The 23210-nt window shown below is 58.2% G+C and overlaps 1 protein-coding gene across 2 annotated transcripts; it reads left to right on the top strand.

Annotated features, from left to right (window-relative positions):
- Nucleotides 1-1612: 1612 nt before the first annotated feature.
- Nucleotides 1613-23062, top strand: WNT11 (Wnt family member 11). Of its 2 annotated transcripts, none has more exons than XM_041729604.1 (6): nt 1613-2188; nt 5775-5936; nt 12731-12966; nt 14528-14805; nt 17478-17770; nt 22281-23062. In XM_041729604.1, exons 2-6 carry the CDS (start codon nt 5854-5856, stop codon nt 22453-22455), a joined length of 1065 nt encoding a protein of 354 aa, XP_041585538.1. In that variant the 5' UTR covers nt 1613-2188; nt 5775-5853; the 3' UTR covers nt 22456-23062. The 2 variants fall into 2 exon arrangements, with proteins under 2 accessions (XP_041585538.1, XP_041585539.1); XM_041729605.1 differs by lacking the exon at nt 1613-2188 and adding an exon at nt 2969-3043.
- Nucleotides 23063-23210: the final 148 nt, after the last annotated feature.

The raw sequence follows: 23210 nt of genomic DNA, 5'->3' as shown, positions 1-23210 counted from the left end.
ACAGAAGATTTGATGGGATTGCATTATCCCCATTTTGTGGATGTGGAAACGAACACTCGGGGGTTTTAAGCAGCTTGCTCAAGATCACACTGCTAAAAATAAAATTGGGCAAAGTTAATATTGGAGCCAAACTGTGTGACTCCAAAATGCTTTCTGTTTCTATTCTAGCTGGGAGCCCGAAGATTTCTGGCTGAAGGACTGCTTATCCAAATGTTTGCAGGCAACTCAGGTAGCTTCTCCCTAAGCAGAAGGTTAGACCCAGGCGAGGGTCCATCCCAATTGGCCAGAGGTCCCTAGGAACAGCTCTGACCAGAGTACCTTGGGGTGGGAGAGCTAAGGACAGTTTGGCCTCTGGATGCCTGTGTCTAGCCTGTGTCTTAAGTGGAGCATGCAACACCCAAGTCCCCTTTTCTAGACACCCCATCCCCCCAAAGCCCCACTACCTTCCTGCAGCTTTTATAACCCCTAGCCTTCCACATGCTCTGGGAGAGGAGATGGGGGTGTCCCAGCCTGTGTTCACAAGGACATTCCTATGACTCTATGCAGGAGTGTCTGTACATTCGGTGTTGCATGCTTGGAAGCTGCATGTGCATTCGTACTGTGTGCAAGGAAGCACATCTATGGGCATGAATTGGGTGGGGGCACTTATGTTTGGCCTCATCTTGAAGATGTCTATGGCTGTTTCACTTGCATGTGCTACTGAATGTGTGTGGGCATATGGTGTGTGCAAGTATCTCCTGAGTGTGTCCTGGTCACGTGTAGGGTGATCTGTCCCAGCCCTGTTCACGAGGGGGACTGGCTGTCCATGTGCAGAGGGTATTTGTATGGTTGAGAGCCTGCAATGGGCTCTGTGGGCCCAGGTGTGTGCGTGTAGATGGTGGGACCTGCACCAGACTGTGGCAGTCTATGGGTGTCACTTCATGGGCAGTTGTGAAGAATGGGGAAAAGCGTACCAGGTCTTTTAGGGACCTGAGACAAGCCCCCTTTCACTAAGTCTCTATGTTCCTTCTACTAATGAACTAGATTATCCTTGAGATTATGCTTGGGACTGAGGCCCCTGGGGTTGGGGCAAACAGAAGCCATGAAAGCTCAGCACCTGACTCTGCAAGTTAGAAATGGGAGAGGGGGCTGTAGGGTCAGCCAGAAAGGCCGAGGTGTGTGTGCGAAGAGGGATGGGCACTCACCTAACCAGTCCCACGGAAGTTGCTCAGAAACACAGCCCCAGCCCCAGGCCGGGTCTATGCCAGATGGGAAGCAGCTCCCTAGTCCCAATTGGTTTCTAAAACCCAGTTCTCGGCTGGTAGCCCCCTGCGGACCTGAGGTGAGGCGTCCAGAAGACTCCCCAGCAGCCGCCCCGAGGCCGGACCGCCGCCTTCTCAGGCCCGAGGTTCACAGCGTGCTTCCCCGCGCAGCGGGCTCTTGCTTCTTGTCCCGCAGCGAGCTCAGGATGGCTGATCCCTTTTCCAGAACTAGAGGACTGGAGAGATTAGCCCCTGGAAGGCCGTCCTGGGACGCCACGCGGCTCTCCGCGACCCCGACGCCCCAGGTAGCCGGGCTGCAGGAGAACGCCCGTGGTGCCGCCGGCTCCGGGCGGAGACCGCAGTGGGCCCGGACGGGCTGCGGCCCCTGGCTCGGCCTGGGCGCGGCTCAGAAACCCGCCTACCTGGGCCCCACGCGCCGCAGGCCGCAGCTCCCTAAGCCCCGCTGCGGTTAAGAAGTGCCCCCTTCGGAGCTCAGCGCGGTGCGGAGCTCGCGCCGCCGGCGCCGCGGGTCCGGGCGTCCGCGGGGACCCGCCCCCGCCCCCCGCGCGCGGCCGGAGCCACCCGGTGGGGTTTCTGCGCGCTGACGTGGGCGGATCAAAGCGGCTGCCCGCGCCTTATAAAGCCGTTCGGGCGGACGGCGCCGGAGACCGTGCGGCGCGAGGAGGCGAGCTCCGGCGAGCGGGCGGGCGCAGGCCCCGGAGCCCCGCGCAGCCCCGAGCAGCCGGGTCCGCGCCGCGGCCAGTCCTCGCCGCCCCCGAGCCGGCCGCGGTTCGCGGGGATCCCGGCGTCCTTCCGCGGCCGCTTCGCGCAGAGGGCGCCCTCGCCGCCCGCCCCGCCCGGAGAGCGCTCGGTCCGCGGGGGGCCGCGCTCCCGCTCCCCGGCCCGCCCGGCAGCGGCACTCGGGCGCGGGGCGAGCGCCCCAGGAGGTGAGCCGTGACCGCGGGCCGCGCGCGGGGCTCCGCGGGGCCTGCTAGGGCGGGGGCGTCCGAGTCCGAGGGGGGACGGCGCGACCGCGTCGGCACCGCCTCGCGGGCGAGCCCCCCAGGTCCCCCTCCACACCTCCCCTCTGCGGTCCTCCGAGGAACCGCCGGGAGGGGCGCAGCCGCGGGCTCGGGGGGCTTCCCCGGCCTGTACGCCGGGGTGGCTGGTGCGGATTGTGCGCGCCGCCGCCAGCCTCCCGGCCGGTTCCCGAGATCCGACCCTCTCCCTCCCCTCGCCCGCGAATGAGGTCGTGCCCGAGCCGTCCCGGGGGTGGGGGACCTGGGTCGTGCGGCTGGGCAGAGGGTGTGTGTGGCCGGGCGCGACGGGGTGTCCAGACGCGGAGAGAACCACCGCAGCTCCTACCAAACTGGCGGGGTGGGGGCGGACGCCTCGCTCTGAGACCGACTCCCAAAGGCGGCGGGGGAGGGGGAGAGCTGGGACTTTGTGTACAGACCTGAGCTCCGGGCTGGGGGGTGGGGAGGAGGAGAGTCCTGTCCCGGGACCGGAGGCACATCTGGAGCCGCCGCGAACATCTGGCTGAGCTCGCGCAAGAGCCCCGCATTGCCCACCTCCTAGTGCGGAGCTGTCTCCGTGCCCCCGAGGGTGCTCAGGCTCCCAGGGTGCGGCTCCAGAGGGGCGGCAGGAGGTCCCTGGCCTCTCCCACCCCACCCTTCCCACTTCCAAAATAACCCGTCTCGCGGGCCACCCGGCGCATCGTTCGCAGCGGAGCAGACAGATTTCGCAAGACTCCGGCTGGGGTCAAAGCCGGGTTGTGGGCCCGGCCTGGCCTCGCGTCGCAGGTAACCTTGAAGCGGTCGCTCGGCGTCCTCGGCTCGCAGGGTCGGCCCTGCCAGCTGCGCGGCCCGAGGCTGCAGGCCCGGCCCGCGCCACCTTGCGCGCGGCGTGGACGCTGCCCCGAGCGCGGTGCCCGCTCCCGGCCCAGCGCGCGGTGGTCCCGGGACGGGAGGCCCGGCGCCGCCCCGCCGGCTTGACTCGGCCTCGGCCGCCCTCGCTGCGGCGCTTCCAAGGACTTGCAGAGCCCAAGCCTTACAGCCACCTGCTGAGCGGGTTGCGGCTGCTGAGCTCACGGTGCACGGCCCGGGCGGCCACCTCTCTCGCCAGCTGCCAGCGGGGTAGCCCGGGCCTTGGCCGCGGCGGGGGCAGGAGGGACAGCTCGTGTCTCCCGAGGACTGCGCCTTGACACAGGCCCCCTGCGCGCCCGGCCCCAAGGGGGCTCCGCGCTGGTCCCGCAGCGGAGGGTCGAGCGGTTCGGGCCTGACCGCGGCGAGCGATGTCTTCTAGAACGATCCGCACCGAGAGGGCGCTTACTCTGCGCCTCATCCCACGCCCAGACGGGGACACCCGGGCCCAGGAAGAGGAGGGGACTTGCTCCAAGTCCCACGGCGCTGGAGGCAGCGGCGGGTCCCACCTCCAACCCCCTGGCGTAGCGCCCCCTGGCGGGCCGGGGGCTCCGGGAGGCGAGCGCGCCCTGCCCCCGCGCAGCCCGCGCCGCTGTCCTGGACGCCCTTACAAGGGGCAGGAAAAATCCGTCCCGAGTCAGGGGGCCGGGCCAGGCGTTGCCTCTCCCAGCGACGAGCTGGGTTGGTGGAAGGAGAAGCCCGGGGCCACCGGCCTCTCAGAGAAAGTCTGGAGTAGCTGTGGGCCTGGGTCCCCGTCTGCGGTGCCCCGGGCGGCCCGTCCGCTCTCTGCGCGCGTCGGGCTGGACGCGGTCCGCACTCTCCGAGGTCCGCGCGCAGTCCCTCCCCCCTCCCCCCCACTCCGGAATGCCGGGCGGGGGTGGGGGGCCCACATTGCGGGGGGAGGTGGGGGCGAGAAGAGACAGCGACTGGAGTTTGGATGCTCTCCCCTCCCCCCGTATCCAGCCGATATACTTCTGGTTCTCAGGAGCGGGGGACACCCTCGGCGCCGTAGGACAAAGGGTTTGGATGCAGGCTGGGTGGGAGGAGGGGGCCCAGAACCCCGCTGGGACCCCTGGCCCCGGACTCGGCACGTTTGGAGTGAGCGCCTCGGTGTTAGGCGCCTCAAGTGCGGCTGGGTGGGAGGAAGGAGAAACGTAGTCAGGGTTTTCTCCTGCCTCCTTGGGTCAGGCCGCAAGGCTTCAGAAAGCGGCGCGGGCTCAGATCTGTGCGCGCTGAAGGCACGCTCGTGGGGGCGCTGCGCGGGTATTCGCTGCACTGCAGCCTCGGGCGGGGGGCGCAGACCCGCGAGGCTCCTGGGAGGCTTCGAAGGCTTCGGGAGATGCGCGGGCCGGTCCAGGCCCCTGTTCCGTAGAGGGGGACACCGAGCCTGGGGGCGGCGGCGGGCTGGCAGGGCACGCAGCCGGGGGAGAACGCCCCCTTCCCGCTCCAGCGCCCCCTGGAAGGCTCCCCGAGCCCTTTAGAAAGGAACCGCTTTGTCTCTGCTCCTCCCCAGGGGAGAGGGCCTGGAGCTGCGCTTGTCTCCGGGAGAACGCCAGGTGTGGGTGAATTTGGGAGAAGCTGGGAAGGGAGTTAATGAGGTGAGAATGAAGAGAGGGAAGACACACGCACACACACCACACACACACGACGAAGAAAAGTAAAAAAGCCCGAGAAGCGGCCCTGCGACCTGCGGGCGGGCGGGCGGGGTAACGGTTGCTCCGCGGCCCCAGGTCGCCCCCTGGCGGCCAGAGGCGGCATGGCGTCGGCCCCGGGAGCTCCGCCGCTTAGCTTCGGCCAGGCTGGCCCGCTTTGGCTCCCGCCCGGGCACCACCTGGCGGTCTGGAGGGGGGCCGCTAGGCGGGACCATTGTATGAACACCTCTGCCATTTCATTTCTCATCCTCCCCTCCACTGATGCCCACAGCAAGCCCCCACTTCCTAGTCTGAGCATCGGCGAACTCATAGGACACCTGGGAGTGGAACACGCCCGTGAACAACGCCGCCGTTTCACATCCCCGGGTCTCAGATTTCTTACCTGTGAGATGGGGGCAGGGGTGGTACCTGTCTCCCAGGGTTGCTGGGAGGAGCACATGCGATCATGCGCTTTCTTTATAAAAGGCGAATTTTGTCCGAATCACAGTTGTGTCCTTCGTGTACAGAGAAGGTAAACCGAGGCCCAGAGGGGAAGGGTTGCCAAGGCCCTCCCTACTGACTAGTAACTATTTTGGAGATAACGCAGATCCCGGGCGCTCGCACGCGCACCCGGCCTCGGCCCTGCCCCCCTTCCTCCTTTCCTTTCCGAGCCTCCCGAGGTCCGGTTGGGCCCGGCCGTTCCCTCCGCCTCGGTCTCGGACCCGCTCGCTCCGTCTCTCGGGTCTGGCCCCGCCGCCCCTTTCCCGATCGCGGGCAGCCTGGAGCCCAGCCGGGGCCGCGCTCGGGCGACACCGAACTCGAGCCAGACGCCCGCCGCGCGCTCGGCCTCCGCGGCCGGACCCCTCCTTTGTAATTTGAATAAAACGCGCCCCCCGCCCCCGCCCCCGCCCCCGCCCCCGCCCCGCGGCCTCCGCCCCGCGCGCCGCCCTAACCCGCCGCCCCGCTCTCCCCGACTGCAGGCGGCGTGCGCTGGGACGGCGGCGGGACTTGGTGCAGCAGCTCCCGACGGTGCGCCCCGAGCGCGCGTGCCGCGCCACCATGAGGGCGCGGCCGCGGGTGTGCGAGGCGCTCCTCTTCGCCCTGGCGCTCCAGACCGGCGTGTGCTACGGCATCAAATGGCTGTAAGTAGGGGCCTCGCGTCTGCGTGGTCGGGCTGGGGGACAGGCGGACGGGGGCAGCGGCTAATGTTAAGGGGGCTCCCTGGGGACCGGTGAGTGCCCAAGCCCCAGGAGCGGGAGTTGGCTTGGGGGTCGTGGGCAAGTCACTCTTCTTACGCCTCCTTCTCCTGCTCGTAGAGTATTGGCCTCACCTCCCCAAGGGTCGTGAGGCAGGAGCGAGACAGGGCGTGCGTGGAGAGCTACAGAATTGCCCTGTCCCTTGCGCCAGGGCAGAGCCGTAGAGGGGCAGATGGAAAAAGACAGTATGGTCCAGGGGCCCAGTCAGGAGGGTCTGTGCCCCTGCACACGGGCCTGCTCAGTGTTTCCTCGTGGGTCTCCTGACCCTAGCTGAAGATCCTCAAACAGTCCTGACCCCTCCCTCCACCTGGGTGACCTTGGGGGAAGTGTCACTCAACCTCTGGGAGCCTCCATGTCCTCTCTCAAAGGAGGGCAGGAGTCTCTATCCTCTATTGCACTAAGATCAGATGAGAAGCGGCTCATGAAAGAACTTCTTAAGCTGTCAGATGCTGTGCACATGTGAAGGGTGTTCCTTTAGATAGAAATTATTAATGGGCCGATAGGTGGGAGACGGGGGCTCTCTTCCACCCGACAGAAGCAGAAGGGAGTGTCTGCTCTGTGCAGGGCTGTGCGCACGCAGGGGCAGGGGCAGGGGCGGCTGGAGAGAGAAGTAAAACCCAGCCCCTTCCTGGAGGAGCTGCCCTCCGGACTGCAAGAGATAAGCCCAGGCCGTAAATAACTCCAAGTGCCCTAAGAGTGACCAGGGGGGCCCAGAGGAGGGGAGACCACCTGGTGGGGGGACACATACTTTGGACGCTGGGGTGAGTTTTGAGGGACAGTTTTCCTAGGTTGGGCCTGAGGAGTCTCTAGGAGTTTGGTGGGTGGGGGCGGTGGGGAGGAGGGCACTTTGGGTGGAGGGACTCCCTGAATGGTGGGGACACCCAAGACAGGACTGGAGTTGGGGGGTGGGGAGGCCGTGCAGATAAGACAGGCAGGGACAGATCATGGGGGCTGGGGAGGGGTTTATGAGGAAGGTTCGAGGATTAGCTGCAAGCCTGGGCGATTGTGGCTGGGCCGCCAGCAAACAGTCCTGAGGTCACTGGCCCTGCCCCAGCTGCGGCTGAGTTATCGATTAATTGGTGATTCAGGAGGGTAACCCCATCTTCTTTCTTGCATTTCATGTTTGCAAGAAGTCTGGGCTCAGCAGCTCTTCTCAGCTGCTTCCGATTAGTTCTGTGAGACATTGGCCACCGTCTACTGCCAGTACCTGGCACCGTGCTAGCTGGTGGGACCCTCTGATCAGAGCATCCAAGTCCTCTTCACCCACCACACAATTTTACAGATAAGGCCACTGAGGCCCTGGGGTGGGGGGAATGATTTGCCAAAGAGCATTAGGCACGTCAGAGGCCAAAAGCTAGGCTTGCTCCTAGAGCATTGTGGGGGACAGTGCTGTCCTTCCCACACCATGGTGAGAATGCTGAGGCTCTGACAAGTGTGTGACTTGCACAAGCCCCCATGCTGGCATGTGGCCAGGGAGGGCCTAGAATAGATGGCTAGCTAAGCCCAAGGTCCATGCAGTCCCCCACTGCATAACCTGGGCTGCTACAAAAAGGGATACGACTCAGTGTCTGCCTTATAGGAGCTCCTAGCAAAGTGGATTTTGGGCTGTGTCCTAGGAGAGAGAGTGTGAGAGCCCAGAGGAGGAGCGGTTAGTTCCATCTGAGGGAGGTGACTTTGGGCTGGGCTTCAAAGGGTAGGTAGGATTTTGATGGCCAGGGATGGAATGTAAAGCAGGCACCTGGGCAGGAGGAAGAGTAGGAACAAAAGCAGAGAGGCAGGACAGTGCACAGGGGAAAGCAAAGAAACCAAGAATTGTAAGAGCCCACTTCTAAGTCCCCAGACTCTGTTCCAAGAGTTTCAGTCACTTAATTTTGATACTATTCTCATGAGGTAGGTGATAGTCCTGTCACTAGCATTTTATAAATAAGGAAACTAAAGAACAGAGAGGATCAGTTACTGGCCCAGGGTCACACAGCTAGTCAATGGTGGCTGTGGGATCAGAACCCAGGCAGATGGGTTCCATTCAGCCAAACCCCTTGATAATAGTTAAAGTCTTGCTGGAGCTAAAGATATAGGGAGAGACAGGAGTGGGGTTTAAGCATAACAACTGTGTGTTTGTGTGTGTGTGTGTGTGTGTGTGTGGCCTTGTTACATGCCAAGCACTATTCTGAGCACTTTTATATATATTTCATTTGGATCTCCCAGGAGGTGGGTTCTGCTATCACCCCTGTTGAATAGAACAGGAAATGGAGACACAGGGGCCTCTAACTCACAGAGTGTCACAGCTCATAGGCAGTACAGGTAGGATGTGGAGTTTGGGCATCTGGCTTGTGGCCTCTTGGTCTCAGGGAGCCACAGGACAATTGTGCCGAAGGAAGCGTACAGTGGGGCCAGGAGGTAGGGGCTCACCAGGAGACTCAGCTGTCTCCCTGTCTCCCCTGTACCCCGGGGGTCCTGCTGCCTTGGGCTTTGGAAAGGGAGCTGAAGGTGAAAGGGACATCGGACAAAGAAATTGAAACCAGATGTGGCTCAGTGGCCCAAAAGGCCCACCTGTTGGGAGCCTGGGCCTCAGCCTGAGCTTTGCCAGTTTGTTAGCCACTAGCCATGCCTCAGGCAAGTCACTAGCTTCTGCCTCTCTGAGTCTCAGTTTCTTCATCTCTAAAATGGAAGTGAAATAGCCCTGGCCTGGGATCTGGGAAGCCTGGGTTCTGGCTTGGCTCTGTCTGATTGGCTGTGTACATGTTTGGGCAAGCCCAGTCCTTCTCTGGGCCTCAGTGTCTCCACTTGAATGATGAGATGGGGACACCAAACCCAGGAAGGGCCAGTGATTTGCCCAAGGTCGTGTGTTGGGAGAGTGGCTGACTTGGAGCCGAAACCCAGGTCTCTGCCCCTGAGCCACTCCCAGGAGAACTCTCGACTCCCAGATGGAAGAGACCTTGGCCACCACGGTGGCATCCTTGGCACAGGCCTTGCTTGTGAACTCTGTCCCCTTCTGTCCTTTCTTCCACCCTCTCCCCCGTGTCCCCATCCCCTGATAAACCAAAATGTTTTCAATTAGGGATCTGCTGCAGCGAGGTAAGCCAGAGGAGATGTCCAGACGGGTAACTCCCCCGCCTCCTGCCCTAATCCTTGATTACCTCCCCGAGGGGGACTTAGTTAGAAACGGTCATTACCACTAATTACCAGATGACCGCATTGCCCTCCTCAGGAGTGGAATCCACCGCCTCCTGCTTCCAGATCTCCCGGCCTGCGTGCTGTGTCTGGCCCCTCTGCCTGCACCACTCTCTCCAGTAGCTCCTCAGCCATCAAGCCTCTCCGGGGTGCTTCCTATCTGTCCTCTGCCCTCCTTGACAGTCTGTGCCTCCTCTGGGAGGCTCCTCTCTGGGGCTCCCCTCATAGCACCTCCTCTCCCCACCGACTGGGGAGGTGGAGGCTGAGTGACTCAGAGTGGGACAGGCTAATACCAAGAGTGGCCCAGGTCCCCAGGCAGCAGGAGCACAGAGCACCCCCCAACTTGGGAGCTGCAGCACATGGTAATCAGGAATTGTCTGCGCTGAGCTCCCCAGGAAAGGGTTCAGCCTTCATTATCTACTTCGTGGCTGGAGCAGGAGCCCAGAGCAAGGACTCAGAAGGCAGCCACACTGCTTGCATGCCTGGTGCCGTGCCGGGGATTTTCTGGCATATCTCGTATCATCCTTCCCATCGTGAAACAGAAAACTGGCTCAGAGGAGAAGAAAGAAAGTTGGGCAAGGATGAAGGGCAGAGCGGGATCCGGGCAGGCTGAGTGTTGGCAGGCCCAGCCCGGCAGGGAGCGGACCCAGGAAGGAGAGGCCAGGTCTACAGGGTTGGTATCAGGAGGAAACAGGGCATCCGTCTGTGTGTCTCCTCTGTACAAAGGGTAGGGGAGTAATCCCCCAGACAGACCCCGCAGTGAGCCAGGGATGGGGCACGAGGCAAGAGGAGTGCCATATGGGGAGTGCCGTGCCTGTGGGGATAGTGTGTCCCTGTGTGGTGGCAGTTAGCAGGGTGTGGGTGGAGGGCTGTACCAACCAAGAAACAGGCTGAGGGGAGGGCATCTGTCTGCCTCTGTGTGATCACACCTCACCCGGTGTAGGCTATGGGAAATCAGACCAGAAGTTCCCTGAGGTGACCTGGCACAGACAGGGAGGGCCAGGGAGGACCTGATGGCTCAGTTTAGGTCAGAAACCATGCCTTAGGTCTGCATCCGAATAGACCAGGCATTGATCTGCTCATAGTTTGGAGGGTAGGGACGCGCCGGGGGTACCAGTTAAGGACAGACTGCCCAGGATAGCCAAAATCTATCTCAGGTTGGGTGGCACCACCCTAACTGGATGGGGCATGGCAGAGAGGGAGAGGCAGGGGGAAACTGACTTACTAGGACTTAATGTAGCACCTGTTATCCCCGTCATCCCCTCCAAGACCTCTAGGAGTTCCCATCTGGTAGATGATGCTCAGAGAGGTACAGCAATTTGCCCAAGGTTAACAACAGCACATGAAGGCAGAACTGGAGCTAGAACCCAGGTCTTCTGACTCCCTCTAGTCCAGGATTCACTGGCAATAAGCAGAAGCAATCCCATTTATGAATGTTCCATATGTTTTATATGCATTATCTTAATGAAGTCTTGCCATCACCTTTTGAAGTGGAAATTCTCCTTTTCTTGTAACAGATGAGGACCGTGAGGCACAGAGAGGTTGAATAACTTACCCATGTCATACAGCTGCTCCCTAAGCCTGAGCTCTTCCCCTGGGCCAGCCCATGAGCTGGAACATCTGGGTTATTGCCTTCTAACTGGGATAGGTCTGTGTAGCCACTAGACCCCGGGCTCCTTGAGGAAAGGATAATGTGTCGTGTTCATTACCAAAAGAGGTCAAGAAGAGTTGGTGCTTAGTAAATATTTCTTCCACAAGTAGATCCAGTTCATTTATTCATTTAGATGTAGGAGCAAGGGGAAAGGTATTCCTGGCATCAGGAAAAGCCTGGGCAAAGGCAGGGTGGTGGGGCGGTCCCTGTCAGAGAAGCCAGGAGTCTGGTATGGCCAGATAGTAGAGCACACCAGGGACAGGGAGGGGACACTGGAGATGGCTGGGGGACCAGGTTTGAGTCAGCCCTCGGCCTTGACTATGTGGGTGCAGACCACCAGGGCAGTGATTGCAGTAGCTCCCCTTGCTGAGCACTGAGCCGGTGTGTCAGCCCTGGGCAGAGCACTGAGGCCCACCGAGTTACTCCCCCAGGGAATGCTGAGAGGTTACTGGGCTAGGAGAGGCCAAGTGACTTGCTCAAATTCACAAAGGGAATGACAGAGCCAGGAGTCTACCTTGGGCTGTGCTCTTGTTTAAAACGATCTCCCTTGGGATCTCAGCCTGAGGGTTCTGGGATCCTGGCCTAATCAAGTCTCAGCCCTGACCCCAAGTGAGGACTCTGGTGCTCGCAGCAAGCCGGGGCCCCCAACACTGTGACTGCAGATCGGCCTGTCCTTGCCCCTGCTTCCTCCAGGGTCTCTGCTGGCTTGCTGGGGGCCAGCTGACTCTGGGGCAGGGGATGAGTCCAGGCAGAACCCTCTAAGGCCATGGAGTCCCTGTAGTCTGTGCTTAGATGTGCTGCCTGGTGCAGGAGCTGGGAGAAAGGTGCATCCAAGATGTACCCCTGGTCCTAGAGCCTTGCAATCACAGCGCCTAGAGTCTGGATCTGGGAAGCTCCTGGGTCCTATAACATCACCAGGGTTCATAGAGACCCCCAGGCCAGCATTTCCCAAAGCATGGATGAGGTGAGCTTTTCTCAAAGAGCTTTGTGCTTAGCAGACTCCTGAGTTAAACAAAACCAAACCTTGTTGCTTTGCTGTGGGCCTTCTCAGGGCTTTTAAAATGTACATATGCATCAATTACTCTCCAAAGGGGGACAGAGTACATCATGTTTCCCAAATGTGTTTAACCATGGATCCCTTTTTTTTCAGAATGTCTCACTTTTCCATTCTGGGAAATACTTTAACAGGTACAGACACTGCAGCCCAGAAGGGGACAGTGATTTATCTAAGGGCACACAGCAAGTTAATGGCTAAGTCTAATTTATCACAACATTGAGTGGCTCCTTAAATCCTCTAATAAATCACTTGCATGTGTGTGGGATTTTATAGCCCAATAAACGAGTTTAATAATTAAATGAAGGAAAGCTCTTAACTCCTACTGTGCATCTAGTAAGTGCTCAGTTAATAGTCTGTATTATGATGATGATGACTGTAATACTGTAGCGCCCAGCGCGTGCCTGGCACATACAGGTGCTCCACCTTGACTGAATGTTGAATAAAGGGTAGTTAATTCACAGCTGTGTGAGAATAAACAGGGAAGCAGTATGAGTGCTTTGTGAGGTGTATAGCTGTTCATGGTTAGGATAATAGTAAAGTGTAAAGAGGTTGGAAGGTATGATCCGACCTGAATGAGGGCCTGGTCCAGAGAAGGACAGTGATGTGCCCAAGGCCACAAGGAGCGGGAGGGGGAGTCATTGCTCTGCTGGGGCAGGGTCTTTGCATCTTAGTCTCCCAACTCCTTCTAGCAAAGGCCCCCGAGCCCATTGAGGAAAGGCTGGGACCAGGAGGGCAGGTGCAACATGGCCCCTCACACTCTGTCTTTCCTTCCATTGGTTCTTGCCCTCCGGTGGTGTGTAGGGCGCTGTCCAAGACCCCGGCGGCCCTGGCGCTGAACCAGACGCAGCACTGCAAGCAGCTGGAGGGGCTGGTGTCTGCGCAGGTGCAGCTCTGCCGCAGCAACCTGGAGCTTATGCACACCATCGTGCACGCTGCCCGCGAGGTCATGAAGGCCTGCCGCAGGGCCTTTGCGGACATGCGCTGGAACTGCTCCTCCATCGAGCTTGCCCCCAACTACCTGCTTGACCTGGAGAGAGGTAGGGAGCCTGCGGGGGCTGCTAGGGCCTGCAGAATGCACCCAGGTGGGGATGGATGAATTCAGGCATATGCATATGTGTGTTTAGATAGGTGGGTGAATTCATGGATGGATGGATGGGTGTTGATGGCTGTGTGATGGGTGGATGAGTGACTGGGTGGGTGATGGATGGAAGCACAGAAGAGAATACAGGTGTGGATGGATTGGTGGATGAATTAATCACAGATATGGGTATCCAGGCATGAATTGATGAATGAATAAACACACAGTGAGTGAATATGCCAGTGTAGGGGTAGCACAAATGGATGTGTACCCTAATCCCTAATGCATGAAGAAAGGATGGATGAGGCCCAAGAGGCCCTCGGGAGGGGAGTATGTAACATGAAGACGAGAGAGCCCACCCTCAGGCAGACAGGTGTGCCACAGGTCATTCTAGACTGAGGTGCCTACAGATGCTGTGAGATGCACAAAGTGAGGTAGGGTCTCCACTTACTGGCGCAGGTGGCTTCTGGGGGGGGGTGTTGGGGGTCTTGTGTACAGTAAAAGAGGTTTTTGTTGGGCAGAAGTGCCCCAATGGTTGTAATCTTTCCCCTGTACGATAACAGCTAAGGTTTGTGGAGCACATGACAATGCTTCCTTCCTTCCCAAATTATTTGAACTCTAGAGCAAGCCTGTGAGGTAGGTATTATCATTCCCATTCTACAGTTAAGGAAACTGAGGCTTGAGAAGGGAAGGTGACTTGCATGGACCTAAAGCCAAGACACCCAACAGCAGAGGCACATTGGGCTCTGTGTGGGTCTCCCAAGGCTGCCGTGACCAAGTTTCACAAACAGAGGCTTCAAACAACAAAACTGCATTGCCCATAGTTCTGGAGGCCCAAAATCTGAGATTAAGGTGCCAGCAGAGCTGTGCTCCCTCCGATGGCCCCGGGGAGGTTCTTCCTTGTCTCTTAGATTTTGGTGGCTGTCAGCAGCCTCCATGTTCCTTTGCTCACAGATGCGTCTCTTCCATCCCTGCCTCTGTCATGTAGGGTCCCCCCGCCATGTGTCTCTCTATCCAAGGGTCCCCTTCCTGTAAGGACACCGGTCCTTAGGTTAGGGCCCACTCTGATCCAGTATGACCTCATCTTAGTTCAGTTATACTTGCAAAGACCCTGTTTCTAATAAGGTCATGTTCACAGGTACCAGGGGTCAGAACTTGACCCTGTCTTTTTGGGGGACACAGCTCAACCTACAGCTGGCTTTTTGCACACTCATCTGCCCCTCAGGTCTGAGTTCCTTTGAGGGGTAGCCCCTAAAACTGAGTGCAGGGAAGCAGGGGGAGAACCGGAATGGTGGAATGGTAAGCGTGTGGGAGCAAGGTGCCTGTGGGGGTGCAGGCCCTTAGGGCCTCTGGATGTGGGGGTGAGTTTGTGAGCAGGCGTACAAGTCAGCTCCTGTGTGTGCGGGAGAGCCGGCTAGCGACAGATCAGCGTTGCGCGTCCGTCCGCCACCTGTTGCAGCCCCTGCCCCTGCCGGCCCACAGAGGGGCCTGCCCCACGCTGAGCCAGCACCTCCCCACAGGGACCCGGGAGTCGGCCTTCGTGTATGCGCTGTCGGCGGCCGCCATCAGCCACGCCATCGCCCGGGCCTGCACCTCCGGGGACCTGCCCGGCTGCTCCTGCGGCCCCGTCCCAGGTGAGCCACCCGGGCCCGGGAACCGCTGGGGAGGATGTGCGGACAACCTCAGCTACGGGCTTCTCATGGGAGCCAAGTTTTCCGATGCTCCTATGAAGGTGAAAAAAACAGGATCCCAAGCCAATAAACTGATGCGTCTACACAACAGTGAAGTGGGGAGACAGGTAACCACCCACCCCACCCACCCCAGATGGTTATGCTCATGCCAGTCGGCCAGGAAAGGGCCACCAGTGTGCCCTGATGGAGGGGGCGGCGGGGGGGCGGGCCCGATCCGCCCACACTGGTGTGCTCCCCGGCCTCCCCCAGCTCTCCCCTTTCCAGCAGCTTGGGGCTTGCCAGGCTCCTCCTCCTCCTCCTCCGGGGGTCCACCAGGATTTGAATGGGAAATGCTGGTGGAGCAGAAGGAACACTGAGCTAGGGGTCAGGAGCTCCAGGTTCCTGCTTTGGCTCTGGCACTAAACTGTCTGTGTGATGTTGGGCAAGTCACTTCCTCTCTGGCCTCAGTTGTTTCTAGCTGTAAAATGGACTGGCTTGGTTCTCTCTTGTCCCCATTGGCTGCCCTCCTCAGGCTCCTGCGGGGCCTCGGCCGAGGCTGGGTGTGGGAGGAGGCATGGGGAGGGCTGGAGGATAAGAGCCTCAGCCTACGAGGTCTCCGTGGACCTAATGGGGTCCATCCAGCTCCAGAACACAGTGGGCCCTGCACGTCTGTTAGCCCAGTGTCTCATTAATTCCTTGCCTAATTCCACTGAAGGTTGGGGTGAATGCATAAGTGAATGAGTGGACCTTTTTAGTTTTAGAAAATAAAAAAATCCCCTTTATATTGATCTGAGCACCAGGCACTGTGGTGGTGCCTTGATGAGTTTTCTGTCCTGTAGTCCACACACCCCCTTGTGAGTAGATGCTGCTACCCATCTCACGCGTGGGGAGCGGGGACCTGAGGGGTGGAGCGTTGGGTGCAGATGGCATCTCATGGTTTCCCGCGGTCCCAGCAGCCCATTGTTCAGAGGCAGAAAGGGAGGCAGAAAGAACTTAGGTGGCTCAGCCAAGGACACAGGGAACGATGGAGCCCAGGTCTGCAGGACTCCAAGTCCAGAGGTTTCTACCGCCTCAGGTTCCTCTCTCACTGGTCTCCCTCAGGGAAGGTTTCTAGGATGTCCAGGCCATGTTTGGATAGTTGGAGAAACTGAGGCCAAGAGACCCCATGGGCCTGTAGCAAGGCCTGGCCAGGGACCCAGGACTCCTGCCTCCCAATCCTACTGGCCTGCCCCTGTCCTTGGGAAGCCACCCCCAAGCCCAAGAACCCAGCTTCACTCCTACTGATGGAGCCTTGTGCTGCTGGGGGAAACAGTCATCCCCTCCTGCTGAGCAGTCCAGGCAGGCTCCTCAGCCTCAGGGGTGCATTCTGCTCGTCCCTGGGGCCCTGATGCCGAGGATCCAGCCGTCCTGGGGCCATCTGCAAAAGGACCCGGTCCCCTCCCCGTAGCCACAGGACTCATGAGGGTTAAACGAAGTAACAGATACAGCGTATTTAGCACTGGCCCATGGTGGGTGTCTGGAAGCTCTGGGCCCCTTCCCACCCATCTGAGCTGAGGAGCTAAACATAGTTCACCTGTTGATGATGATTCAAGGATACCTTGATGTCCTTGGGAGGTTGAATGTACCATGCAGTCAGGCTCACCTCCTTCCCGTGTTCTCCGCAGGCTTTGCTGAGCCAATTCCAGATTTTAGACCCAGTGAACCCCCTCATTCCCCACTTCCTGGTGAAGGAGAAGGAGCCCTGGGACCTTGACCAGCTCCTGCACTAACTCACCGAATGATTTTGGTCAAGTCTCTGCTCGCTCTGGCCTCAGTTTCCCCTTCTTTCTAATGCAGGGGTAGGCCCAGAGGACCCGTAAGCCTTGCAGCTCCACACAGGGCAGGCAGGAGGGCTGGCCCCAGGGCAGAGGGATCTGAGGGGAAATTGAGGCCCGAGGAAGGTGATAGGATGAAGTCATTTCAGAAGCCAGGGCTAGAGTTTCCCCAAGCCCCAGAGCTCAAGCCTCCCTGCTGCACCACAGTCATTAGACTAATTTTTCAAACCAGTGTTGATTTGACTTTTGTAGTTCACAACACCCTTTCATACGTGTCCCCTCTTGAATCCCAGCAACCACTCTGCAAGGTAGCAATTATGTGCCTGCCCTGCACGGAGTAAGATAGAGGGGCTGACCAGGACGGGGCTCAGTGGGGGGCTCCAGGCAGTGCAGAGGAAGGGCCAGCCAGGCCAGGGAATGTGCCCCCATGCGCTTACCTCCTGCCTCCCCTCCTCTCTCCCCCCTCATTCCTCTGCTTCCTTCCTTCTTTTTTCCCCTTTTATCCAACAAGGATTCAGTGAGCCCCAGTTTTGTGCAAGAGAAAAGCATGGAACAATTAAAAGGCTTGCCCTCAGACCTGAGTTCAGATCCCAGCTCCAGGATTTGCTAGTTGTGCAAACTTGAGCTTGAGACTTGGTCTCTCTGAACCTTTGTTTCCTCTTTTTAAAATGCGGAAAGTAATGGTACCTCCGGTGAAGAACTCTTAGAATGATTAAGCCATATTATGTATTGGGGCAGTTGGCATCTGTTATCCCTACAAATGCCATTCCCTTCATGTCCCTCCCAGCTCCCCCCAGGCTGGAGGAGGAGCTGAGATCCTACAACACTCTCCAGCTTTAGAGCCAAAAGCTCCCTCACTTGAGGCCCAGAGTAGTCGGTGACTCCCTGAGAGTCCCCAGCATGTGGGGGGTGGGAGGGCAGGGCCCCCCGGGCAGGCCAGGGAGGGGACCCTGGCTGCCCAGCCCGACGCCCTCCCCTGTCTGCAGGCTCTGCGCGCCTCTCTGGAAATGAAGTGTAAGTGCCATGGGGTATCTGGCTCCTGCTCCATCCGCACCTGCTGGAAGGGGCTGCAGGAGCTTCGGGATGTGGCTGCCGACCTCAAGACCCGCTACCTGTCAGCCACCAAGGTGGTGCACCGCCCCATGGGCACCCGCAAGCACCTGGTGCCCAAGGACCTGGACATCAGGCCTGTGAAGGACTCAGAGCTTGTCTATCTGCAGAGTTCGCCCGACTTCTGCATGAAGAACGAGAAGGTGGGCTCCCACGGGACGCAAGACAGGTAAGGGTCTGCCGCCAGGGTGGCAGGGTGGGAAGGGGTCAGCTATGTGGCAGGTGCCCCATGTCAGCTCAAGGCCAGGCACATGGTCTTGCCTCAGCTGGCACTTGGGGAATGGAGTCCCTGCCCATGGATGGAGGGGGCCCCAGGAGTGCCCAGCAGAGGTGCCAGGGCCCAAGAGGGCCCCAGCAGAGCTCCTGGGAGTGGCCCTTGTGTACGTGGCTCAAGCAAGGAGCCCCTGGGCAGTGGAGGCTGGTGGGGGAGATGGGGAGAGACGGTGACCACATTGGGAGGCTGGCTGCCCCACATAAGACAGGTCCTCAAGAAGTGTTTGTCAAGTGAGTAAGTGAAGGGTCGATGTCATCTTGGCTGCTGGTTGGACAAATAAGGAACTGAGGCACAAGGGGGCAGCAGCCAGCCCACAGCCACGCAGGAAGTCTGCACTGAGCCAGAGACTGAAGCAGGCAACTGCTTCTCAGAAGGGCAGCGGGCGCAGGAGGCCTGCTTTGTGGACAGACAGTGCCCCCGTGTTCCCTGACACACGTGCACCACCTTCTGGGCCCGGTTCTCTCCCCTTGGTCCCCAGTTCAGGAGCCGGGTCTGGGGTCCCAACAGCAGACCCCGTCACTACTGCTGAAGCGGGCTCAGGACAGGAGAAAGAGAACCAGGGGTAACCGCGGTCCTACTGTGTACCGAGCTGGTGAGGATTCAGGGCAGCAGCATTTGCCAGAGATGGTTCTAGGGGAAGTTAGTCCTGAGATGCTGTAATAGAAATAGCTCTGCAATCAGATATGATTGGGAAATTCTCTTTGGCGATTTGCAAAGCACGAGAACATTTTAAAGGCTCGGAGGAATCCCACAGTAAAGGATCTGCCTAAGCCAACGTTTCCCAGAGGTGTTTGGCTGTGGAACTCTTTTATTAAAGGAGCCCCTAATAGCATTCCACAAAACTAGTGTTCTGCGGGGTTAAAAGAATATTGAACCAGAGTGAGGGTGTCTGAGAACGTGTCTGGCACATAGTTGGTGCCCAGCCAGCATTTGCTTCCTCCGCAGCCCACGTTCCTGTCTCCAAGAGAGGGGGGCTGGTTTGGGGGGCTCCATCTTCACAGGCCGGGGCAGCAGGCTCTGAGAGGAGGCCCTGGCTCCCATCTGGAGGCCAGATTGAGGGGGTCGGGTGAAGTGAAGATGGAACCAGGTCAAGCCAGGGAGACAGGAAGGAGCAAGAGTCTGGTGTGAGGCAGCCAGGGTGGGTGTGATGAGGATGGGGTGGGGGCAGAAGGATTCTAGAACCCAGAGAGGCTGGGAAAAGCCCAGAGCAAACAGAGGGTCTCCCCGGATCCATGGGGGCAATGTGTGTGTGTGTGTGTGTGTGTGTGTGTGTGTGTGTGTGTAAGGAAGGACAGTTCCCACCCCAGCACACAGCCTCCTAGCTGTGGGACCTTGAGAAAATCCCTTCACTTCTCTGAGGCTCAGCCTCATCTTCTGTGCAAAGCAGAGGGGCGGTCGGCAGTCTCCAGTTGTACTTACTGAGCTGCTCCTCTGTGCTAGGCAGTGTCAGTCCCATGGGACGGGCTCATTAATGGTGGTCTCCCCTCCCCGCCCCCGGGCTGCCAGGCCTCTGCTTACCCAGAGCCTCACTCTGCTTGCCCCAGGGCTACCGATGAGGAGGCCCCCTCACGCAGCATCACTTGCTCCCTTGTTTTCTCTGAATGCGTCCTCCACTTGCCACCAGGTTTCCCTCCATGCACAACTCTCAGCCATTTGTCTGAGCATGGGCTTTTGCAGATACCTGTATGGGTCAGCTTTCTGTGCAGTAACAAACAGCTCCAATGTCTCAGGAGTATCACAGACACTTTCACATGTACTTATTACTTGAGGCTCTGGCAAGAATACGGAAGGGGGAGAACCAAGTGGTTGGATCGTGACAGAGGAAAAAGCCCAAGGGTGAGGGGAGCCCCTGACGCAGCCTGGACATCAAGGAAAGCTTCCTGGAGGAGGGGGAGCATGAGCTCTACTAGGTTGGGAGATTGGGGAGTACAAGGGGTTGGAGGTGAATGAGCTTTGTTAACTGTGAAAAGCATGTGCATGGGTGGCACCTCTAGAGGCTGGCTCCCTTGTTGGGAGGACAGTGTCCTGTGACCTTCCTCAAACCCAGCTTGGTGAACTGAGGCCACAGCAGCAGTCAGCATTCCAAACCCCAGCTCTCTTGTCATGTTTCTTTCAGCGGCCCCTGCACTAAGGCAACCTGCCCTGGGCCCCTGGATCTTTCCCGAAGTTCCATTCTCCCGAGGTCCCCGTCTCAGGCACCACTGCAGACCTTGTCTGGTTCTGGGGCTGGCCTTCAGGTTTCAAACATCACATGTCAGGGATCTAGCAATAAAAAAGAAACTCTTCCGGCTTCCTACCACCCTTTCCTGGAGGAGCTGTCGGAGACCTCCAGGATAAGACCAGGGGGCACGACTAATGTTGAGTGGTTGGACAGAGTCCCCTTTGTCAAGTGGCTTGCCTTGAGGCACACAGCCAGTAAGTGGCAGAGCTGGGGTTTGAACCTGGGTCTGTCTGACTTTGGGGCATATGTTCTTCCTGCTGTTCCTGGAACTGCTCGAAGCCCCTACCTGTGGGTCACCATCACCTCCTGACTCTCCTTCCCTGCACTTCCTCCTTCCAGCCCCGTGGCCTCCTCCCAGTCCAGGTCTCCGCCTCTCTTTCTCAGTTGCTCTCGGCCTTTCCTCCGGCCTCCCTACTTCCAGCCCTATGCCTTCCATCTGTTCTCGCCACCTAGATGAGGTCAGGTCCTGTGCCTTTGCCCAGGCTGTTTGTTTTCTTTGCTCCCAACACCCTTTCCCTCCTTTCCATCTTACATTTCTGCTTGTCTTTTGTGACATGGCCTAGGTGACCCTCCTCTAGGAAGCCTTCCCCGAACTCTCACAGAGCCCGTGCTTGTACTGTGTGACTCTGGGCAGGCTTCCTCTCCGTTCTGTGGCTTAGCTTCCCCATCAGGAAATATGAGGGCTGAATTTGGTCATCTCTAGAACTCACCCATCTCGGACATTCTGGGATTCCTGAGTCCACGTGGCTGTGAGGACCCAGCTGCCTCCCATAACAATATCCCTGCTAGCCTGATCCCAGCTAGAGGAACTGCCAGCCTACAGCTGGATGGTTGGGTTTCCTAGGGACCTTCAGTGTTTTCTCCCACAGCCATGTGATTCAGAAAGAAATGCAACCCCTGGAAGCCTCTGGGTTCTCTGCCTTGAGGGTAGGGAGAGCGTGTGCTAAACTTGGTCTCAGGACCCCTGAGCTTAAGCCCTGCTTACCCACAGACTCTTGTGGGAACTTGAGCAAGCTTCTGCCCTTTGCCAAGTCCATTACCATCTGTGCAATGGCCATAATCATTTCACTGACCCCAGGACCCTGCGTGCCTCCTCTAAGATAAAATACTGGAGGGAGGGCAGCCCTGGTGGCTCAGTGGTTTAGCACCACCTTTGGCCCAGGGTGGGATCCTGGAGACCCGGGATCGAGTTTTGCATCAGGCTCTCTGCATGGAGCCTGCTTCTCCCTCTGCCTGTGTCTCTCTCTCTCTCTCTCTCTATGTCTCTCATGAATAAATAAATGAAATCTTAAAAAAAAATGCTGGAGGGAAATGCTTGGCACATGGGGCAAATGGTCGACAGAGCCTCTCTCTCAACGAACAGTGTGCCACATACTCACTTTGCCTCACATCCAGCATCGTTTTGTCTGTTCCAGAATTTTCCTGGGATTCCAAAAGCCTCTGAGTTTCCTTTTCTTTTTCTGGTCCCAAAGGAAACGTGTTGATTACGTCCCCCCATAACTGTCACGGTTTGTGGTTCATGTCAGTCTGTCCAGCGGCCGTCGCCTCGAGAGCGTGTCTGCTCGGCCGCCCCGAGCCCCGTGCGCGACCGCTCCCTGTGTGTGATCAGCCTGCGACCGCCTGTACATAATTAAACTATTTTCTGATGAAAAAAAAAATGAAAAAACTATCTTTACACCTATAAACTATCTTTACACTATCTTTATAAATATAGCTATTTATATATCTTTAATATAATTAAAGATGAGATAGGAAGACAGGATCATTAGAGTGGTTAAGGCTCCTTCAGGTATTTAGAAGTAGGAGGAATAGGAAAAAAATGTCACCCCCAAGAAAACAAAACCCTCCCATCATTTTGCTACATGCTGGTTAGAAATCTAGGGAAAGGGGGGAGGGTGGACAGGATACTCAGGGACAGGGCATCATAAGGATTTGGCACAAAACGCAGCATTAAAGGTAACCCCTGCCCCCTAAAAAAAAAAAAAAGAAAGAAAGAAATCTAGGGAAAAGTGAGAAATACTCTCAGGGAAGGAGATTATTTAAAATTCTCCAAAGACCAAGACCCCTTCCAAGAGGAGCTGAGTGGGCAGCCGAGGGCAGCGGGAGGCTGCGGTCCCCCCCCCCCCCGCCCCCGCCCCCAGGGAGTGTGCCCTCCCTAACCGCCCTTTCCCTCCCCCGCTCCAGGCAGTGCAACAAAACATCCCATGGCAGTGACAGCTGTGACCTCATGTGCTGCGGCCGTGGCTACAACCCTTACACAGACCGCGTGGTCGAGCGCTGCCACTGCAAGTATCACTGGTGCTGCTACGTTACCTGCCGCCGCTGCGAGCGCACAGTGGAGCGCTACGTTTGCAAGTGAGGTCCCACCTGCGCCCCTGGGACCCTTGGAGCCCCCTCCCCCCCCCCCCCCCCCCCCGCCCCGGGGCCCGGACACACCCCGTGGATTGTCGCTTGGGGATCCCAGATGCCTGGCATGGGAGGTGGCTTGTGCTTTGTCTCCACTTGGAAACCACCACCGCCAGGGACAGAAGGCCTGGCCACCCTGGAAGGAGGGCCCGGACATCAGAGGAAACCGACGAGATTAAAAATAACCTGGCAGCCCGAGCCCGGGAGTGCCCACTCGCTGCCTTCCAGGCCGGCCTCAGAAGCCAGGGCCATGGGTTTGGCAGGACTGGTATGGACTTGACCTTTCGCAGCCAGAGACACCAGCCTCCTGGGAAGGGGGTGCGGTCAGCTGGCCTTCATCAGAATGTTCTGCAGGCCCAGCCCTTGGGACCCCCACGCCGGCCCCAGGGTCTGAGCCTGCTGGGCCCACCACATGGAACCACTAGCTTGGGTTGTAAATGTTTTGTTTTTGTGTTTTTTTGTTTTTTTGTTTTTTTTTTTTTTGGTTTTGTTTTGTTTCTTCCTCTGGGATGTGGGAGCTACAGAAATATTTATAAAACATAGCTTTTTCTTTGGGGTGGCTCGCCTCCATTCCTCTTTATATATTTTATATATATATAAATAAATATATATAATGATCTATATTTTAAACAAGCTTTTTAAACAGCTGTATGAAATAAATGGTGCGGGAACCCCAGCCCGCCCCTGCGGTCTGTGGCCTCCTCAAGT

The sequence above is a fragment of the Vulpes lagopus genome, chromosome 15 (genome assembly GCF_018345385.1).
Source record: "Vulpes lagopus strain Blue_001 chromosome 15, ASM1834538v1, whole genome shotgun sequence".
NCBI classification, from domain to species: domain Eukaryota; kingdom Metazoa; phylum Chordata; class Mammalia; order Carnivora; family Canidae; genus Vulpes; species Vulpes lagopus.
This window is presented reverse-complemented; position numbering and strand designations above follow the sequence as displayed.